Raw genomic sequence first — 19,173 nt, 5'->3', positions numbered from 1 at the left:
AAGAGGCAGTTCTGTCGTACACACACGAGCAGGTTTTTGTTTCTTTTTTTTTTTTTTAGGAAATGCAGCAATTAATTTTGTGTAGCCTGTATGTCCATTCGTGTGTCCGTCAGTTAGATCTAAAACAGTCTGATAGCATTTTGAAAATTCGATTTCACTAATTATCAGTATCGCGCTTAACATTTGTACAAGAACTACTTATACTTATGTTCTTCTGATGTGATTACATATGATATTCTGAAGGAGAAGATTTCAAATAACTTAAAACTATCAAATATGTTCTGTTTAGTAATACCTCCGTGCAATGATTGATTGTTGTAAAGAAGGGTTATAATCTTACCAGTGTGACTACAGAGATGTCAATATGTGTGTGTGTTATCTAAATATCACGATGATTTGTGTGATTAGCTAACTAAGGTGTCTAAAATCATGCACTTTGGCTTAGCGCATGCATACAATATTTTGTAAGGAAATAATTTTAGCCTAATTTTAGGCGGTTTCTATTGATTAGCAGCTTCTTTTTGACATGTCACTGTGCAACGTTAAAATAATTATGACCCTCAGGAGCCGCCTACGAGTTTGCGTAAAACATCTTTTTATGGTTGTGGTCCTTTTGTTTTCGACTGCAGGGAAAGAGAAACCATTGTACAATCATTTGCACCTTTTTTTTTTCTTTTATTAATTTGGATTTATTTATTTCAGTTTCTTTTTTAAGTGACTGTAGTTTCAACATTTATATTTCATTTACCCTAAATTCAAAGTAATAATTATAAGAAAGTATGAATTGACTATAACAATCTGGTCCTGTACTTTTATCTATGTGGTATTGGTTCGGCTCTTGTTTAGAATAAAACATCCATTTTGTGCCTGTGTTGTCTCTCTGTCCGTCTGTCATCTAAGAAAGCTAAAAGTGAAATTCCGAGTCCACCATTATCTATTAATGTTTTTCTAAAAAATACATGCAATTTATTTGCAAGTTCTATATCGGGTTTCTTGGCTGGTTAGGGGGTTACTTAAATAACAATAAAGTAATGGTAGATTAAATTCAACTTGAACTCCAGATATCCATGGAAATACAATAATACTTTAATAACCGATAGAGCACAAAAATGACAGTCACTCTCAAGAAATATATGTACACAAGCATCAGTCCAGGAAAAACAACTGCCTACTAATTTCACTCTATCATACAAGAAAACACTCACATTCAAAAACATCACTTATATACTGTTCACATTTATGCCTGGGGAAAATAAACAAAGGCATATAACTCTTTCATACTTCAATGGTAACAAAGAAATGACACATTCACTCTTACCATACCATAACAGTCATTCAAATAGATTTATATATGCTTATATACATATACATACACAAATATTACACTTATATGCACACACATATATCTATATGTATTCAAATAAACCAACACCACAACAGGAGATTGGGTAGTGCCTATTGTATATATATATATATCAAAGTGCATCAACATTTATGTAAAGTAACCCATATTGCTAACAAAAAAAATTATGCCTAGCTAGAGCAATCATGTAATAAGAATGATAATGAACATAAAATAAAAAGGTGTCAAGAACAACAAAATGACTGTTTGACATAGGTCTACTGGTCTCGAGATTTACATGTAATTTGTTAGAACTATAGTAGGACAATAAATGACACATTACATGTCTATGATAATAAAAGTCTGGAAGGAAACAATCTCTTCCAGTTTAAGCCTTACTGGCTTCTACGGTCTCTTATAGTAAAAAAAAATGCTAACAGTTATAACTAACACAACTATGTAAAATGGCTAGGTTAGTTAGGAATATCACTGACCTATGTTAATTTAAATAATAAGACTGGTTAAAATTAGATAACTTCCTTACTGGTAAGGTACCGCACGATTCTACCTAGAATGCCCGGTACAACAGACACTAAAAGAAAACTGAGCTTATTCGTCCTCTGTTGGTCTGATGCCATGGAAAGGATGATAACTTAATGGTGTTAAGTCGCCAATTACGTTGAGAATCTTCTGTAAGCACTTTATTACACACAGCAGATGTAGAATAGAAATACAAATCTAAATTATTTTATTTGCAAACTAATTCTACTTGTAATAATTATGTAAAGATTAGCAAGGAGAGACAACGAATAAAATAATAATAAAAAAAAACAATCTAAAATATGAATACCTAATGTATCATACGAATGCTTAATAGAAAATAGAAAAAAGATAATGTGATACGAAATAACAACTAGCCTATTAAGTTGTATCCACGGTCAGGTCGAAGCAGTCACTGTTCAGCCTTGGTGTAAACACGCACCCGCAGATAAAAAAACATTATTCAAAGTACAAAATGTTACCTATAGTAAAAATAATGTACTAATTAGCAATAAGGGACAACAACTAGTAAAACGAATTTAAATGACTCTTCTAACTACTAGATAGAAAGAACTAAAAATACAAAGATCCGACGGGTCTGACTAATAGTCACAGCTTTGTCCTTTCCACAAACACACACACACACACATATACGAACATTGCATAGTGTCACACACACAGACACACTAAAGTCTGGGTAGTACGTTTGGTCGGAATTATTATTCTGTTCAGTCTGTGAACAAACAAGTCTCGCCTTCACATGTCTAGTTGTCTCAAACATTATGCTTACTTCCCCTCTCTACTGCTCTGAAGGAGAAGATATTTAAGTAAAACAAATAATATTATAAACATTATTTTTTAATGAAAGAAATTCCACGGTATGCATACACTATGTATACAGGGGTTGGTCTCAGTGCCAGATTTATACTTATAAATGCTGTAAGTTATTTAAAATATGCGGTCTTTATATATGTCTGTGCTAAATACTTCTTGCGGGACCCTAAGCTATAACATGTGTTACTGAAATCCGGACCTCGCTTAGTCAAATTCTAAAAAAAATAAAAATAAAATAATATGGAAATGATTACAAAGATAGATTTAGGTCATTTAGATAATCCATGGTGAAACAATGAACAAGTGTCTGGTATACGATGACTTGTATTGTGTTTTTCAAAATGTAGTCTATATGTAGAATATTTCTAGCAAATTCAGACACAGATACTTCAAGATTTTGTTTTATGGGTGCAAAAAATTAGATTCGGAAAACGCATGCGTTGAATATGACGAATAGATAAATTAATTGGGAAAACCTGTTAAATGGGAGTTGGCATGAAGTATTTATCCAAAAAAAAAACAAGTAAGACGCTGCTAATTTATTCTATTTTCGCTAGGGCTCTGACTGATTTTTCTATCATCGCTAACTCTTCTACTTGCTTTGGACGAAACATTTGCAAAGATATCACTTGACATTTCTTACCTTGGATTTAAGATAACTAAGATATTTTCATGATCGACACCTCAGTGGTTACATTTAAATCTTCGCAATTTCGACACATTTTTTTTTAAAGCCGACATATTGAAAAATGTTGTTTACGCTATTTTAATCTCTTTTAGAATTCATTAATCAAAGAAGTTATTTAGCAATTACACATTTTAAAATGGATGAATTTCAGTTTATAATCTAATATATATAACTGAATGTTAGGTATATGTATGTATGCATGTATGTCCCACATACAAATCAAAACCGTTTGACCAATCTTGATAAAATTTGACATAAATGTTCCTTAGATCATGGCAAAGACCTTAGTATACGTTTAATGCATCTCCCACAACGGAGGGCCTTAAAAAATAAAAAAAAAAGTACCTAAATTTGTTTCTACTAAAGAACGACACTTTTGAACAAATCTGTATCACAGTATTTTATATTTGATATGAATATGTCGGTTAAACGGGTAAATCCATTTTCAAAAAACGGGTAAAAAAAATATGAAGGGAACATTCGCCTTGTTTGACATAGATCAAATCCACTAGATCAGTAATACCCAAACTAAGGCCCGCAGGCCGCGGGTTATATTCGGCTAGTTTCATATCATTGCACAAACTTGGTATTGCAATCGTATTTTTTCGAACCTTAATGAGCAATGCATTGAAATGGAAAACAAGGAAGCATCATTTTGGGTTAGCGTGGCTGCCCAGTTGTGTGGTATGCGTTCTGGACTGTCGTCTTGCTAGTCCCGGGTTCGAGCCCTGCCCGCCACCATCCCCTGCTGTACAGGAGGTTTGGGCTAAGCTTTAATAATCTTCAAAGCATATAACACAAAAAGCACAAAAAAAACGGTATCTGACATTTATACAAATTATTAGGACGAATAAATGATGGAAATTTCGATTGGGGAAAACTGCAGGTCTTTTTCGAAAGTTCGCTTAGTTGTTCCTAGTACATGGTAGTATTAACAAATTATAATGTCGCATTATTTTTGTCACCCACAAATGAGAGAAGTTGTAAGGAGTGAAGTTGTCAACTAAGGCTTTGGCTTTTAGGTTACATCGCGTTACACTTATACAGGGATGACATACTTTAAAAAAAAGTTGCAACTGCTTCAGTGTTTTATTTGCGACTGAATTTCTAAATCTACTTGAATTTAAAGCACATGATAATGTCATAAACACCGGTATGTGTGGTGCAGACCAGATTGCATATTGCGGAATCAAAACAAAGTGATTTCATGTAGCTCTACAAAACTACTTACCAGGCGGATACAACTTTGTTACAATGACGCTATGATACGAACACAAAAGACTTTTTGTATTTGATGTCTATTCAAAGGCCAAGGGTCAAGTTTCAGTACTGTAAATACATGTGTCTTAAGATGACTTTCGAGGTTATCGCAAGTGTAAATACACTTCATCGTTGTCAGTTTTGCATTTCGTCATTTAAAATGTAATTCCTAAAATGACCATTCATTGCTTAGTTGTAGTGCCGGCGAATATGCGACGCTTTCAATTAAATTTTTTAAGTGCATATTATTACTTGTTTCTTCGCAGGATAATTTCTCAAAGACATGTTGTTATCAGTATTGCACTTGAAATAATAATAATAATATTAATAATAATAATGATTTTTATCATTAGTAACGGTCTACATAACAGAGCTATCTACACTCTCTTAAAAAGTGACCGTCTACCTATCTGAGCTATCTACATTCTCTTAAAAAGTGACCGTCTACCTATCTGAGCTATCTACAATCTTTTAAAAACTTACGGTATACATATCTGAACTATCTACATTCTCTTAAAAAGTGACGGTCTACCTATCTAAACGATCTACATTCTCTTAAAAAGTGACCGTCTACCTATCTGAGCTATCTACATTCTCTTAAAAAGTGACCGTCTACCTATCTGAGCTATCTACAATCTTTTAAAAACTTACGGTATACATATCTGAACTATCTACATTCTCTTAAAAAGTGACGGTCTACCTATCTAAACGATCTACATTCTCTTAAAAAGTGACGGTCTACATATCTGAGCTATCTACATTCTCTTAAAAAGTGACGGTCTACATATCTGAGCTATCTACATTCTCTTAAAAAGTGACGGTCTACCTATCTGAGCTATCTACATTCTCTTAAAAAGTGACGGTCTACATATCTGAGCTATCTACTTTGTCTTAGAAATTGTCGTTTAAGAAGCAATATTTACAAGCTTTCTTTTCAATGGTTAAAATGAATATGTGAGAAGAGGAAAATTAGATTTGTGAAATATTAAAGAGGATGGGATGTGTGAAATAAGAGATGCGTATAATAAGTGGAGGATTTAATGTATAGAATAAGAGGAGGGTTACATTTGTGAAATAATAGGCTATTTGGATTCGACATTTGAAATTATAGGAGAAATTCATGTCAGTGACGATAGAAGGCTTCAATGTCCGAAATAAGAGTAGGAATTTGAGGAGGACTGAATGCCGTAGATAAGAGATCTAATTATTTGAGATAAAAGAAGATGGCCTATATGAAAAAATAGAAAAATAAAAGTGCTTGAATTTGTATATTACTCTAATTATTTTTTTTTATGGCGTTATTTGTTCGTGGATTTATTTATGACTTAAAGATGAACTGAGTTTCTGTCATTATCCACGGAAAATATCGGAAACAGGTTATCCTTAAGAGGTTGGAATAACGGCACTTAGATTGAATTTGTATTTCTCGGAGAGAAGAGAATCAGATGAATCATGGCACTGCAGATGTAGACAAGATAGATCGTCGGAAAAAAATTTCACCCTTAAAATATTTGAGAGTTTTTCCCCCCTTCGATTGTTTTTCCGATGCCTCAGTTCCCATCTCTGCATGCAGTCGTGAAATAAAGTTCCCCTTTTAGACCTTTGGTGCAGACTGTGTTAAAGGTCATCTGTTTCTATGGCCCACGGTTAACGAGGGTGTCATGTGGCCAGCACTACGACCAAATGCCTTTACTTTTTCCCAATTAATGTCATTAGAGCAAACACCATAAAAATTAAATATTTGTTATATTTTAAAAAATAATGAACGGAATCATTCCTGGCTTTATTTTGTTGTTGTTGTTGTTTTTAAAAACTATCTAGCTGTTTCTTAAAAGTAAAAAAATTAAAGTTCTTGAAATGTTTCTATAACTATTAACACCGTATCACCCACACATTCTCTCCCCTTCCCGTTGTTGTCCTCAGACCATTAACATAATTCATATTGATGCCAGATAATTGTTTTTTTTTTCTTTCTTAAATATCGTCCATGACATAGAACCTTAGGAAATGTATAGGATATTCCCGATACGATACATCGTTGGCATTGGCCGAATGGTTAAATATTATATTGCTTCTATTTTTAGCCGCACTTCAAGACTCACGGATCAGCCAGATTAGTTCGACATGACTGTTATTCTGAGTATTGTCTGGAGGGAAAAAAAAAGAGGGATGTTAAAAAAACAATGGTATTCAGTCAGACAACCGAGGTCTACGAAAAACAATACAAAGTCCATAACCTTACCAAGTTTGATTAGGTCACGTGATTTCCCTAACCCCGAGGAAGGATAAAAATAGCGTCGTGTGAGCATATATAGACCTATAAGAATGAATCCAATGAATTATTATCTTCTTATTCAACTCTGTACAGTGACTTTTGTATAGTACGTAGCATTCATTTCGAATGCGCTAGCTATATGCTTTTGTAGAGAGATACCTAATATACATCAAACGGCTAGTAACTTGTTTCATTGGTTAGCGAGGTATAGCGTTATACCGTCCTTTAATAGCTGTATACTCCAATATTATTATATATTTTTAGATCCAAAAATAATTTCAGCGATTTTTTTTATGTTTGTTTTTGCCATCAAATATAGGCCTAAGGCCTTAAGGTTAAGGTCATAAATGGTCAAAGTTCAAGGTTAAGTTAAGTTCTAGCATTTAGTGGTTAATTGATTCCAATGGTACAATGTGGCAGTCACTATGAATTGTAATTTTCCTTTCTGTAAACTCACCAAGCGACGTAATAAGCACACCATTAAATGTTTCGCCTCAGAGTCGATCAATACGGTGCATTCAGTTTACTTCGGAAAATACCCGTTTCATTCTGGGACATCGCTCGCAAGGCAATCGGACTGCACATCTCTCGTTTTAGTCGTTCTGTTGATTCTAACGTTCGAGTAACGTCAATTTCTCGTACATTCTGAAGTTTGATATAAGTCTCGCTTTACGTACTTTTTTCTGGACTTAAGAAAACAAGAAAAACATTACAAATACTGTTTAAAAAGATTATACTTCCTTTATACAACTGTAAGAGAGATTGTTTTTTTCTGCATTACTTATAAATGTTAGTTTGAAAAGCAATTAAACATTTTTTACACCTCCCCATTCCCACTCAGAGTGAAAATCCTGGTTAAGCGAATATATAGATCATAGACTTAAATATATATTATATCTAGACTGGAAATCGGAAACTAATTCCTATCTGCGATTGATCCATTCACATACCTATTTATATAGATTTTTTATGTACGTAACACCTTTTCAAGCTGTAAGGCAAGTCGCCCCAATCAATCTTTTCTGTCTTATATAAGAAATGATCTTTAGTGTTCAAAGTTTAGAAATAATGCAAAATCATTTCTCGGATTTTCTTTAGAAATATATTTAAGCAAATTTATTTATGAAACAAAGCCATTTCCTGATAGTTTCCATTGAGATAATGTTTAAAAAATCCTAGATCGAAATAATTCTAAGATTCGGGAATATGATGTCATTATTGTCTAGGACTAGGTCAAAGATGCACTTAACATTAGCTCCATATTAAAATTTTATTTAAATACTGTCCCGTTACAACAAAAATAGTAATTAAAATCTGGGCTCCCTTTCTTATATTGTATTAGATATAACTATGTTTACAATGAGATTGAAGTAAATCCACTCTCTGTTTTATAGTATTACATTTTTCACAATTGGATTGAGTGTCTCTTTGAGGCATCCTTAACTAATATGCTGCATTATTCTATCTGCAGAGGTAATCTCGTGATGGGAAATGCCACAGAACCAATTTCCATGAACATTGCCCCTGTGCCCACTGTCTCACTCATCAACAAACAACGGAGTAGGCAGAGCTCACTAGTCTCCACAGATTCCTTCCTCCAGAGCCAGAGGAGCATCGATCACAATTACTCTGGTTCAGACCCCATTTTACGAGAACGAGGACCATCGCCCACGTCTCAGCTAGCCGCTAACATCGCGACTGGGGAGCCAAGCTCTATTGAGTTAACAGATGGCGTTGGGCAAAACGAGCTTTCTTCCTCGAGAACATCCACACAGCCAAAGAAGCAAAGCTCACCAGTGCCAGCAAAGAATGTGAGGAGATGTTTCGGTGTGAACCATGCCAGTGAGCAAAGTGAATGCCATATCAATGTAACTCCTCCTTATCCTACAGCTCATTTTCTTGAAGGGCAAGTGATCACATGGGTGAACGTTGACCTAGTCATGTCCCACAATCAAGAGAATCAGATGACTCGGGAAACACCAGAACAGTCGCGCTGTGGCTCTGCAGAAAATGTGTCTGCCGGGAAACTGGAATATGACCACACGTCTGGTCACTTTAACGTCCAGTTAAATAACGATTTCAACACGGGAAACTTTACTGTCGAGCAGGGTGCAAGCTTACTTAATCAACAAGAACCGAATAGTATTGTCGAGGATTTTTACCGTTACCGAAATTCAAAGGAAGACAATACCAATAATTCTTGCTCAAAATTGAACATTGAAGATTTGACATTTTGCAGTTCAACACTACTGGCTCCATTGTCTGAAAACATTGCTCCTTCTTTATGCTCCTTTGGTCCACTGCAAGGTGTACCCGCTGAGGCTAGTATTTGCTTTAACAGTGTCCACGCTGGCGATACTAGATCGTTCCCAGTCTATGAATCCCATCATAGTAATTCCTACGATTCGTATAATTTTGATTCGTATTATCCCACAGATCTGTGCAATACACATGAACTCAACAGAGAACTTATCAATTATAATACGCGTACTGACATATCAACCCATTCTGTTTGCAGTGCGTCCGAAGAATTTCACTTTTGTGGTGATGGCATTGAGTCCTCTAATAGGGCATCGTGCGATCAACCTCATGTGTTAACAACTTACCATTTAGAAAACAATGGAATAACATCTTTGGGATTTACAGCCGGTCAGTGTGAAGAAAATTTTTCTTTTGGTGGCGGACACAGAATGATCTCCTTATCGCAAGAAGGTTTAAATTCTTTGGGTTTTGTGATCCAGAGAGGACGGACAAGCAGTTTCGGAGAAACTCTACGGAACAGCCTGAATGGTGATTCTCTTTCTTCACAGGAAGCAATGCCAAAAAGGTTTGGTGGATGTAGTAGAATAATTTCTTTGTCCCAAGAAGGTTTGAGTTCGTTGGGGTTTTGGGCTGAAAATGGCAGCTGCGGAGAAACTGTTCAGCCAAGTATTCTTGATGATTCTGTTTGTGCACAGGAAGCGCTTGCTAAATTGCCCGGTGGAGAAAGCAGATTGGACTCAAATCAAAAAGATTCAAATTCTTTGCCATTTGTGACCAACAGAGTGCGGAGCGGAAGTGGGAGCAATTTAAGGAACAGTTTAAAGAGAGATTATTTAGCATGTACGCAAGAAACACTTTCTTCATTAAATCCTCAATTCCAGGCATCTGATAGAAAAACAAGATCCGTGTCTTCGAAAGTTGAAGCTAATCTTAGTAAAGTTTTATGTCAATCGTTTGATCATTGTTCTGCCAGTAATATTCCCGCCTCTAGTAGCTCTACCAAAAGTCTTAATAAGTCAGTGTTTCATCAATCTACCAGTAGTGTTTCGTCTTCTAACAATGACTCTGTCACACTCACTGACAAAGTTGTAAAAAGCTACTTCCGGCAGGCGTCCCAAGGAGGATCTGGTAGACTGATGGAGGATAGGCAAGAGATATATGAATCTTTTGGAAACATACAAGAAGCTGACCCCAGTTTACCGTTTATTAGACCTCGGTCAAGTTCTGGACGAGCCAAGTCACCGTCTACTCGACAGAAGTCGCCCCAAAGTAGATCCAAATCACCTGCTAGTAGGCCAAGTTCACCCGGCAAAAAACACACAGACTTAGAAGGTTTGTATGATAACTGGGTATATAGCTTTGTATGATAACTGGGTAGATAGCTATTTATGATAAATGGGTTGCTATTTTCTTTTACTCAGAATAACATTGTCAATATAAATCTATATTGCCGATCAACTAAAGATTTATAAACGTAATCCTTTGTATCCTCGCCTTAATCCTTACAATTAAAGTCGAAGGAAGTTCTATTTTTGTTTTGCAATACTTCAGACATGATAAGTTTATAATTCCTTGGTCTCACTGACATTTTTCATGTATTTTTTAAACCTGTATAAATGAGACTTTTTTTTTTTGTACATTTTCAGACACAAATCCCACCATACAAGATGTTCAAGTCAAAAGAAATGAACCAGCTGATATTAATTTTGCTGAACCTGCTAACGATGCCTTATCAATATTTGGTAATGATCGTAGAAAATCTACATATGTAAAAGAAAAAAATTAATTTTGATTTGTATTTAAATTGCTTTTACTTATGACTTCTTGTAAGCTATAGGATACTCTATTTCCTGGCACTCTGCAAACACAACTCAGCTCTTAAAAAAATAAAAATATTACCGCCATTGAGAGGAAGCCGAGCAGTTTTAGCCCACAGCCTGAGATAGTTCGTTAGAATAGGCTTCAACACTGACCTGCGAGGTCGCAACCTTTGGGCAGTGGAGTTCACTAGCTCGTGGCCACGTCAGACAGACCTGTAACAAAAGTGAAGTCGGTTGGTCATTGTGCTGGCCACATGACACCCTCGTTAACCATGGGCCACCGAAACACATGACCTTTACATCATCTGCACCATAGATCGTAAGGTCTGAAAGGGGGGGGGGGGTACTTAGATCTTTTTTTTATCATTGTAGTTTGTGTCGAAGAACTACAGGCTCATCAAAGGTAGAGGGGAAAAATGAAAATTACATTCAGTTATTGTATCAGTAGTATAGCGAGGAAACGGAATATCATGACCCAAGCCAGTTATATTCACTTCGTTTCTGATAGTCGCTCTATAAGTTCCCCCACCCCCCTTGAGACCCCTAGAATAGAGTAGGGACTAGCATGAACCACAATAGTAAAATACAGTTACTAAAAAAAAGCTGAATATCTTTAAGAGAACGAGATTTTTCTTGTAGAAGTTTGACACTTCATTTGGAAGACCTATTTGTCTAGCTGCTCTAGCACAGTGTTTCCCAAACTGTGTTCCGCGTGGCCTGAACAAGTGTTCCACAAACTACTGGACTAATTAACTAGTAGGTCACCGCGTAAGTTAATCCGTCTAAAATACAACAACAACAAAGTGTTCCGTTAAATACTCAATGTGCGAAGTTTTCCGTTTAGCAAAATGTCTGGGAACCACTGGTCTCTAGAGCACGTCTAGTATTAGCTAATGTATTTGTCAGTACAAGTAAAGAGGAACTTTCGAACAAAATGAAAGTCACAAATGGAGTGAATTAAGAACGATTTTGTTTTTATTGTAATAATAGCATACGGCATAGAGATGACTGAGTTGATTGCTCTCCAAAGCAATAGTATTGCCAAAGAAATTCTTTCAATACATAACCGAATGTCCTCAACTGTTTCTTTTACCAACATTCTATCAGTAGTGATTCTTCTTCCTTGTCATCATTTTCAAGTTGAAGCTTTTAGTGAGACATTTCTTTATCTAAGATCAAATGCGCAACGATTTCCAGATCAGTCCTACAGTATGTCTGGGGCCAGTTTCTCATTTGTGTCTATTGAGAAAATATGGATTTTTTTTGAAAGAGTTATTAGAATTCGCTGGTGAGACTCCACAAGGACTCACTTCACTATTGCATACTTTCATCTATCGAAACATGGTATGCCTGACCTGAAAATTATTATTGTGTTGATGTGAAAGAGAAATAGTTTCGCATACATTGATACGGGATATTGTGGTTTAAATCGGACCTCATCTGGACGCGATCGTTTAGATCCGACTCTTATCTGTTCCTTGACTTAGGTAGTATAGGTGTTGTGACAGGACTTAGGTAGTATAGGTGTTGTGACAGTCCGCCTAAGCAAATTCCTCCCTTTCCCGGTCACCTGCTGTTCTTAGGATATCAAGTGAGAAGCTGGTCTATTCCTTTATGTTATCCAGCCAGTCCTTATTTCGACGACCATTGCTTCGTGCTTTCTCCGTGGTACCTTTAATAGTGATCCGGTTAATCTGATTTAAATGTAGAATAGGATTTATTTCATAAATTAGGATTCGGTTCACATAAGCAGCTGGTAAAATTAACCTGAGGCTCGATTAACCAGATTGACTGTACAAAGATAACTTAAGATGTCAATCTATGTTGAAATATAAAGTCTTTACAAATAAATCAATGCTTAAACATTTTGTTAATATTCTTTCTACATAATGTTTGGTTCTATTACCCTCAGATGGACCCAGTGGATACAGACAGTACTACTCAGCCTTCCTATGCTGCGCCCCTGAAGACTTGCAGCATTTCGGCTTGTCCTTTCACTCCATGCTTGAGGAATGGGGCTTCAAAATATTTTTACCCCCAAGAGACCTTGTACTAACAGGGTGCAACTTTGACAACATGTCCAGGGCGCTGGAAGAGAGGTGCGTCATTTAGTGTTTTCTGTTAATGCAATAGCTCGAAAAAAATCTTTTCTGAGTTGAAGATTTAACAACTTACAAATAAAACCTCTCCGGTCTGTTTTTCATGGATATGATCCCCAAATTGTGTAGTTTTTTTGTTTGTTTTTTTATTAGCCAAATAAAATCTACATAGATTTTTTTTTAATTGGACTTTTTGTTTACAAACTCTCTTTTCAACTCGTAACTTCATGGAAACTTCTGAGTAGGAAAAACCATATGGTTGGGAAAAAACTTCTTGGTGGACACGGATCTTGAAAAGGGCTCTTACGACTTTCTTATTTATTTGACAGTTAATATTTATCATTTGGAGAAGAATTTCTAGCTCATTGACCACAATGGAAAAACTCTAGTTCAGCTCAAATAGTTTTTGAAAGTAAAAAAAGAAATACATTTAAATTTGGCTAGAGAACAGGAAAATAGTTATCTTGAACGGACAATTTAAGAGTTTAATTTATTAAATTAATGTTCAGGAAAATTTTGCACAGCGTCTTCGAAATCTAGATTTAAAGGCCTATCATTTGAATATTATAAAGTCTAGTAGATCTTCAGTAGGTTGGCTTAACCAGGATGGTGAGGTGAAATTGTCAATAACACTTTTGCTTTTTGAGATTTGAACCTTACACACAGACTTTCAGACAACACAGAAATCACTTTCGGCTTTTTCCTACTGCGGGCTACTGAAATTATAATGGAGTCTCCCCTAAACCTTTGTTTTCTACATAGGTCTAGTGTTAAATGTTTACTCACTGTTCAAATTCGTTGCGTAATTCCAATCATTTAAGAGAAGAAGGTTTTGTTCGTAATACTACTAATGCTAATGCTCAGTAAATCATTCTGAAACCCATTCAAGGGATACTTCAAAACAATAGTTTTATCGTTAGTAAGATTGTTCTTGTCTCTTTGAATTATGAATACAAGGTCTCTTAGAATGTTCATTAAAATATTTTTTAATATTTATATTTGTTAACATTATTAGTAAGAAACAATGTGTCTTACACAGGTGTAATGGTAAAATCATTGTTATACTCTCTGTCAACTATGAGGCTTCAGAAGAATGTTCCTTTTTAACTTCATTCGCCAGAGTCTTAGATCCTGGTAAGCTTTCAAACAGATCTTTATTTTATTTTCATTCAATATTTGTCTGAAGTAATAGCTTTATGTTTATTGAACATTTCCCAATATACAAACACATCAGGTATGCATTTCTTTTAAGATTAAAATGTATCTAATTTAATTAAAACAATTTGCAGACGATTGAGGCTATGACGTAATGACTACGGGGAGAGGGAGTATAAGAATTGGTTACAATTAGTTACAAGGGGTAGGGGGGTCTGAAGATCTGTTACATAACAAAACAAATAAAAATATTCAATATTCTTTCGGGAGGGGGTGCAAAGATTTTCTACAATTTGTTACAAAGGGGGGGGGGAGTGTTACAAAGAGATTTTCTGTGCTACATAATATCCCAACGTTCTATTGTTTCTTTTATGTTTTACTCAAGGGAAACAAATGTTTTCGACTTTTCTGCTTTATTTTATTCTATGTCATATATGTATATATTTATTCCCTATTTCGTCCAGATGCCAGAAAGAGAAACATTATCCCTGTTCAGATTGACAAAAATGTAGAGATCAAAAATGTGCTGAAAGGATTGTCCATTATCCGATACAACCACGACTATAAATGTGGATGGTTGAAACAGAAACTGGTGGATGCTATCGCTGCCTGAAAAGAAAAAAGTTTGTTGTAAGGACTCTTACAAATGTGGATAACAAAGTCGCCATGTGTTCAAGTCATCAAACTTTCATTAGGTTTAGAATTGAGAACCTTTCTGTGTCTCTTTTTCTTTAAAATTTGTTTGATACGCTTTTTTTATTTCATTTTAATTTGCCATAAAAGAGTTCCTTTTAGGTTCTTTAGGAAAACATTTTGACTATTGGTTCATGTCGATGAATTTAAACTTTCTTTTTATCTCTCTGAAAGTCTGAGACAGCACATGGTCCAAAGTTTGGGGCAACACAAGGTTCAAAGTCTTTAGCAGGACTAGTCCCAAAGTCTGGGTAACATAAGTCCCAAAGTTTTAAGCAGGACTAGTCTCAAAGTCTGGGGCAACACAAGGTGCAAAGTCTTTAGCAGGACTAGTCCCAAAGTCTGGGGCAACACAAGGTTCAAAGTTTTTAGCAGCACTAGTCCCAAAGTTTGGGTATCATAAGTCCCAAAGTTTTTAGCAGGACTTGTCCCAAAGTCTTGGGCAACACAAGGTTTAAATTGTTTAACAGGACTAGTCCCCAAGTCTGGTAACATAAGTCCCAAAGTTTTTAACAGCACTAGTCCCAAAGTCTGGGTAACATAAGTCCCAAAGTTTTTAACAGCACTAGTCCCAAAGTCTGGGTAACATAAGTCCCAAAGTCTGGTGCAACACATTTTCCAATGTGCCAAGGCAAGTAGGTCTCAGTATCTTGGCAGCACACAAAAATTATGCCTCTTTTAAACTGCCACGTATATTGACAATGAAACAGTTTCAATTGTATGGAATGTATTTGTAACATTCAGCCCTCATGATTGTCAATATCATATAATATTTGCTGTTCTGTTCTGTATACACAGAAACCTTTCTCCAAAATAAAAACGTCTGGAATACTTCTGAAAGTAAACGTTTATCTTTGTTAAATTATTTGTAGACTTTATGATTTAATCCTCTTCCAATACTTGGACCATGGTCTGATAAAGTTTGATTTTTTTTTGTTTAATTCCTAATGAAACCTCAAAACATTTTAGACCTTAAATGACTTTACTCTCTACCACTTCTGCATTTAATTGTTACACGTGTTCTAGATGCGCATGGACAGGTCTAGGTCTAGTAGTGAGCAATGTCTTTCAATGACATTTAATTCTTTGTTTTAAATAAACATATTAAAACTATTTTGATTTAGGACCAAATCCACAGATTCCCAAAGAATGTCAAGCCTATCTAATTGTTCTATTGTATGTCACATAGAAAGATAAACTAAAGAGCTAAAAGAAATGAAAATATGTCCATGGTAAACCAGTGAACTAAAACTAATTAGACCTGAGTGTTGTAATAAATAAAAAGCTTTCATGGAATCCTCATATTGATGGAACTATTGAGTAAATCAAACAAAGCATTGGTTCAGTCCAACAAGGAGACACAATTAAAATGTTTCTTGACTTTGGTATGACTAGTATTAGATTATGCGTCCTCTGTTAGGGATCCTTCAATGAAAAAAAAAAACAACAACAAATTAGAACCAAGCCTAACGGCTATTGACAAAGAAATATTAACAAAGAAATATTCCCGTTTGGTTAGATAAAACCATTTGTAAAATAAACAAAAACTAAACGGTATTTCGAGACTGAAGACTAAAACATTAAGTAGCACTGTTCCTAAAACAAAGAACCATAATTCAACACAACCTAATAAAACACTGAAAGACAAAAACTAAGGATAGTCATGTTTCTATAAACAAGGACCAATTCCTACAGGTGCTTCTTCTGCCAAACGCCATTAGAGCAGAGAATGGATTGAAGAAAATACATTATATGATAAGGCTTAAGCCTCTACTCGTAGGGCGTAATAAATCTAGACCAGAAACTATAATCTATAAGTCAAGATAGGCTGTAGGGCTAAAATAGTTGCATCATATGAAGTCCTACTAAACTAATCAATTAAACTAAGATAATTATTCTATACAGAGCTAAGGTAATTGATTTGCAGGGAGCCAGTTAAATTACTTTTATAATTTTTTAAAATAACATTTCAGCAAACTAAGCCCTTCTATAGATAATGCAATAGTGCTCAAGTCACTATAATGCATGTAGCAAATAAAATGTATGACATGATTATGATATCGGGTCTTTGCTTTCTTATTACTTTACTTGTTACAATAACAACCGTAAAATTACTTTGCATGTGCAAAACAAATCTAGATTTTTACAAAAAATCTTTCTACAAATAAAAAATATTCTGGAATCTATATCTTCACAGCAGACACAGCTCCTGCTATAACCACAGCTCATTTCTTCATGGAAAAGCTATTCATTTTAACAATGTTTCAATTTTTATCTTTGGAAATGGAAAAAAAAAATTACCAGAACAAAATTAATAGTTTATTATTAAATATTAAAGTTCAAATCAGTTTATGCAAGTACGCAATGACCTTAAAAGATTAGGTTAAAACCAGATCTCATTGTAATATTGTATCTGTGTACAGGAGTGTCATGTAAATCATATTTGTTTTTCGGAAAATCAAAAAAAAATTCTTTAAAATAATTCAAAACTGTGTATTGTTCATGAATGAATATATTTTCAAAAAAAGCCAATTACAATGCTTAGAAATGTATGTACACTTAAAGGGAAATAACTCTTCAAGAAATTTTAGTATTATTTCCTAATAATAAATTTCTTCCCGTGAAACTGTATTTTATAATTCAATCGTCACTTTAATGCAGTTCACTACCTACATGTATGTACTGGTATGTACGTATCGTTTACACTGTAGTATTTCTTGATTGTTTGTAGATTAGCTTATAGTTGATCAAATGTTTACATATTGATATACATGTATGGTTATTGAAAACGTATTCCCATTATCTATATAACATACACAACTATACAATGTTTCGCAATAGTGAAGGTCATATGTATGGAGAAATAAACTGTCGACGTTAAAGTTTCTTGTTTTGTTTCGTGTTTGTTATTCGATGAATCCTCTCCAAGTCAACAACTTTTGTTTAGCATGCACAGAGATATGAGATGGACTTTTTTATGCTGTAGTCGCTGTTTTCAACTTGTGATGCTCAAAGAACTGCAGAAATGCTGTAAAGGAAGATTCAGTTGTCTCCCCTAGTGAAGATGTATTAGTTTCAAAAGTGCTTTATAAGAAGATTTATTTCCCCTTAAAAGATATGTTTTTTTCGCAAACTTCTAACAAATCTCTTTGTCTGGTAAAATGTGTGTACACGTTATTTCTCCCACACCCATTCTTAGATAACTTTACACTACTATTTATTTTACTTATCGAAATCTAGCTTCGACACTAATAAATGTCTCCGATCGAAAACAATTCTTGACTTATTTAAATCCCACTTCTGACAAAAAATGTCACCATGTTATTTTAGATGATCATGTTGGGTGACATTGAGTTCATGATTAATATGGAGTTATGGTGACGTCATAATCAGGATGAATATATCTGAAACTCTCATACATCTACTGTGAATGACCAAATAACACCTCTTATGGCAGGCACAAATAATGATATATGTATTTCATAAAATAGCCAACATCCTAACACCACTTTATGAATGTTATAAAACTTCAAGAATAAAAAGACTGTAAGAAGTAATAATCCTTCATAGAAATGTATCACACAATGTAGAGCAGGGGCTCCCGACCTATGGATCGATTGAAGATTTGTCAGGGGTCGTTCAAGTTCATTTGAAAATATGGATTTTTGGGGGGTCAATTCTAACATGTAAAACTTGACACATGCAAAGTTTTTTTTCCTTGGAATTTACTATTTTCACTTTTATTCGAGGATAGATGTTGCAGACAACCGAATCAGAATTCATTTCTAATATTTTAATTATCGCAGCAGAAATATTCAATAGTTAATGTGCATTAATGCATAACGTTTCTTTACGTCTGGTCGTGTTGTACAGCATTGGATTGTTGTCTGTAGGGTCAGGAGTCAACATTATTAGTGACTAATTTGTCAAGATATTTGTTAAGTATAAAGTCCGCCGTTTGAATTCCACCGCGTCTATATCTTGTCGAAACAAACATGTTGAAACTGTAATATGTGACCCAAAATGTGTATGTTTTGAAAAAGGTTGAATAACGCATCCATAAATTTCAATTTTAATACGTAAACTTTGTATAGAAATACCTAACATGAACTCCTGATGGTAACAGGACAAGACAGCATGGGCCTCCCGTAGAGCTCTAATAAGAAACTGTTGTTAAACGTAATGCCTCATAGCTCTCATACAAT

General features: G+C 34.8%; 1 protein-coding gene across 3 annotated transcripts in view; it reads left to right on the top strand.

Annotated features, from left to right (window-relative positions):
• Nucleotides 1-16,474, top strand: part of LOC106068863 (uncharacterized) — a 29,901-nt gene extending 13,427 nt beyond the window's left edge. For all 3 annotated transcript variants that reach the window (XM_056003600.1, XM_013228367.2, XM_013228368.2), the window contains 5 exons: nucleotides 8,411-10,533; nucleotides 10,848-10,943; nucleotides 12,934-13,120; nucleotides 14,160-14,254; nucleotides 14,740-16,474. In XM_056003600.1, coding sequence (XP_055859575.1) covers nucleotides 8,424-10,533; nucleotides 10,848-10,943; nucleotides 12,934-13,120; nucleotides 14,160-14,254; nucleotides 14,740-14,888 — 2,637 coding nt within the window. In that variant the 5' untranslated portion in view covers nucleotides 8,411-8,423 and the 3' untranslated portion in view covers nucleotides 14,889-16,474. The remainder of the gene's footprint in view (nucleotides 1-8,410; nucleotides 10,534-10,847; nucleotides 10,944-12,933; nucleotides 13,121-14,159; nucleotides 14,255-14,739) is intronic.
• The last annotated feature ends 2,699 nt before the right edge of the window (nucleotides 16,475-19,173 follow it).

This window comes from Biomphalaria glabrata, chromosome 11 (assembly GCF_947242115.1).
Source record: "Biomphalaria glabrata chromosome 11, xgBioGlab47.1, whole genome shotgun sequence".
Taxonomy (NCBI): Eukaryota; Metazoa; Mollusca; class Gastropoda; family Planorbidae; genus Biomphalaria; species Biomphalaria glabrata.
Note: the sequence above shows the minus strand (reverse complement) of the source record. Positions and strands in the feature narration are given on the sequence as shown.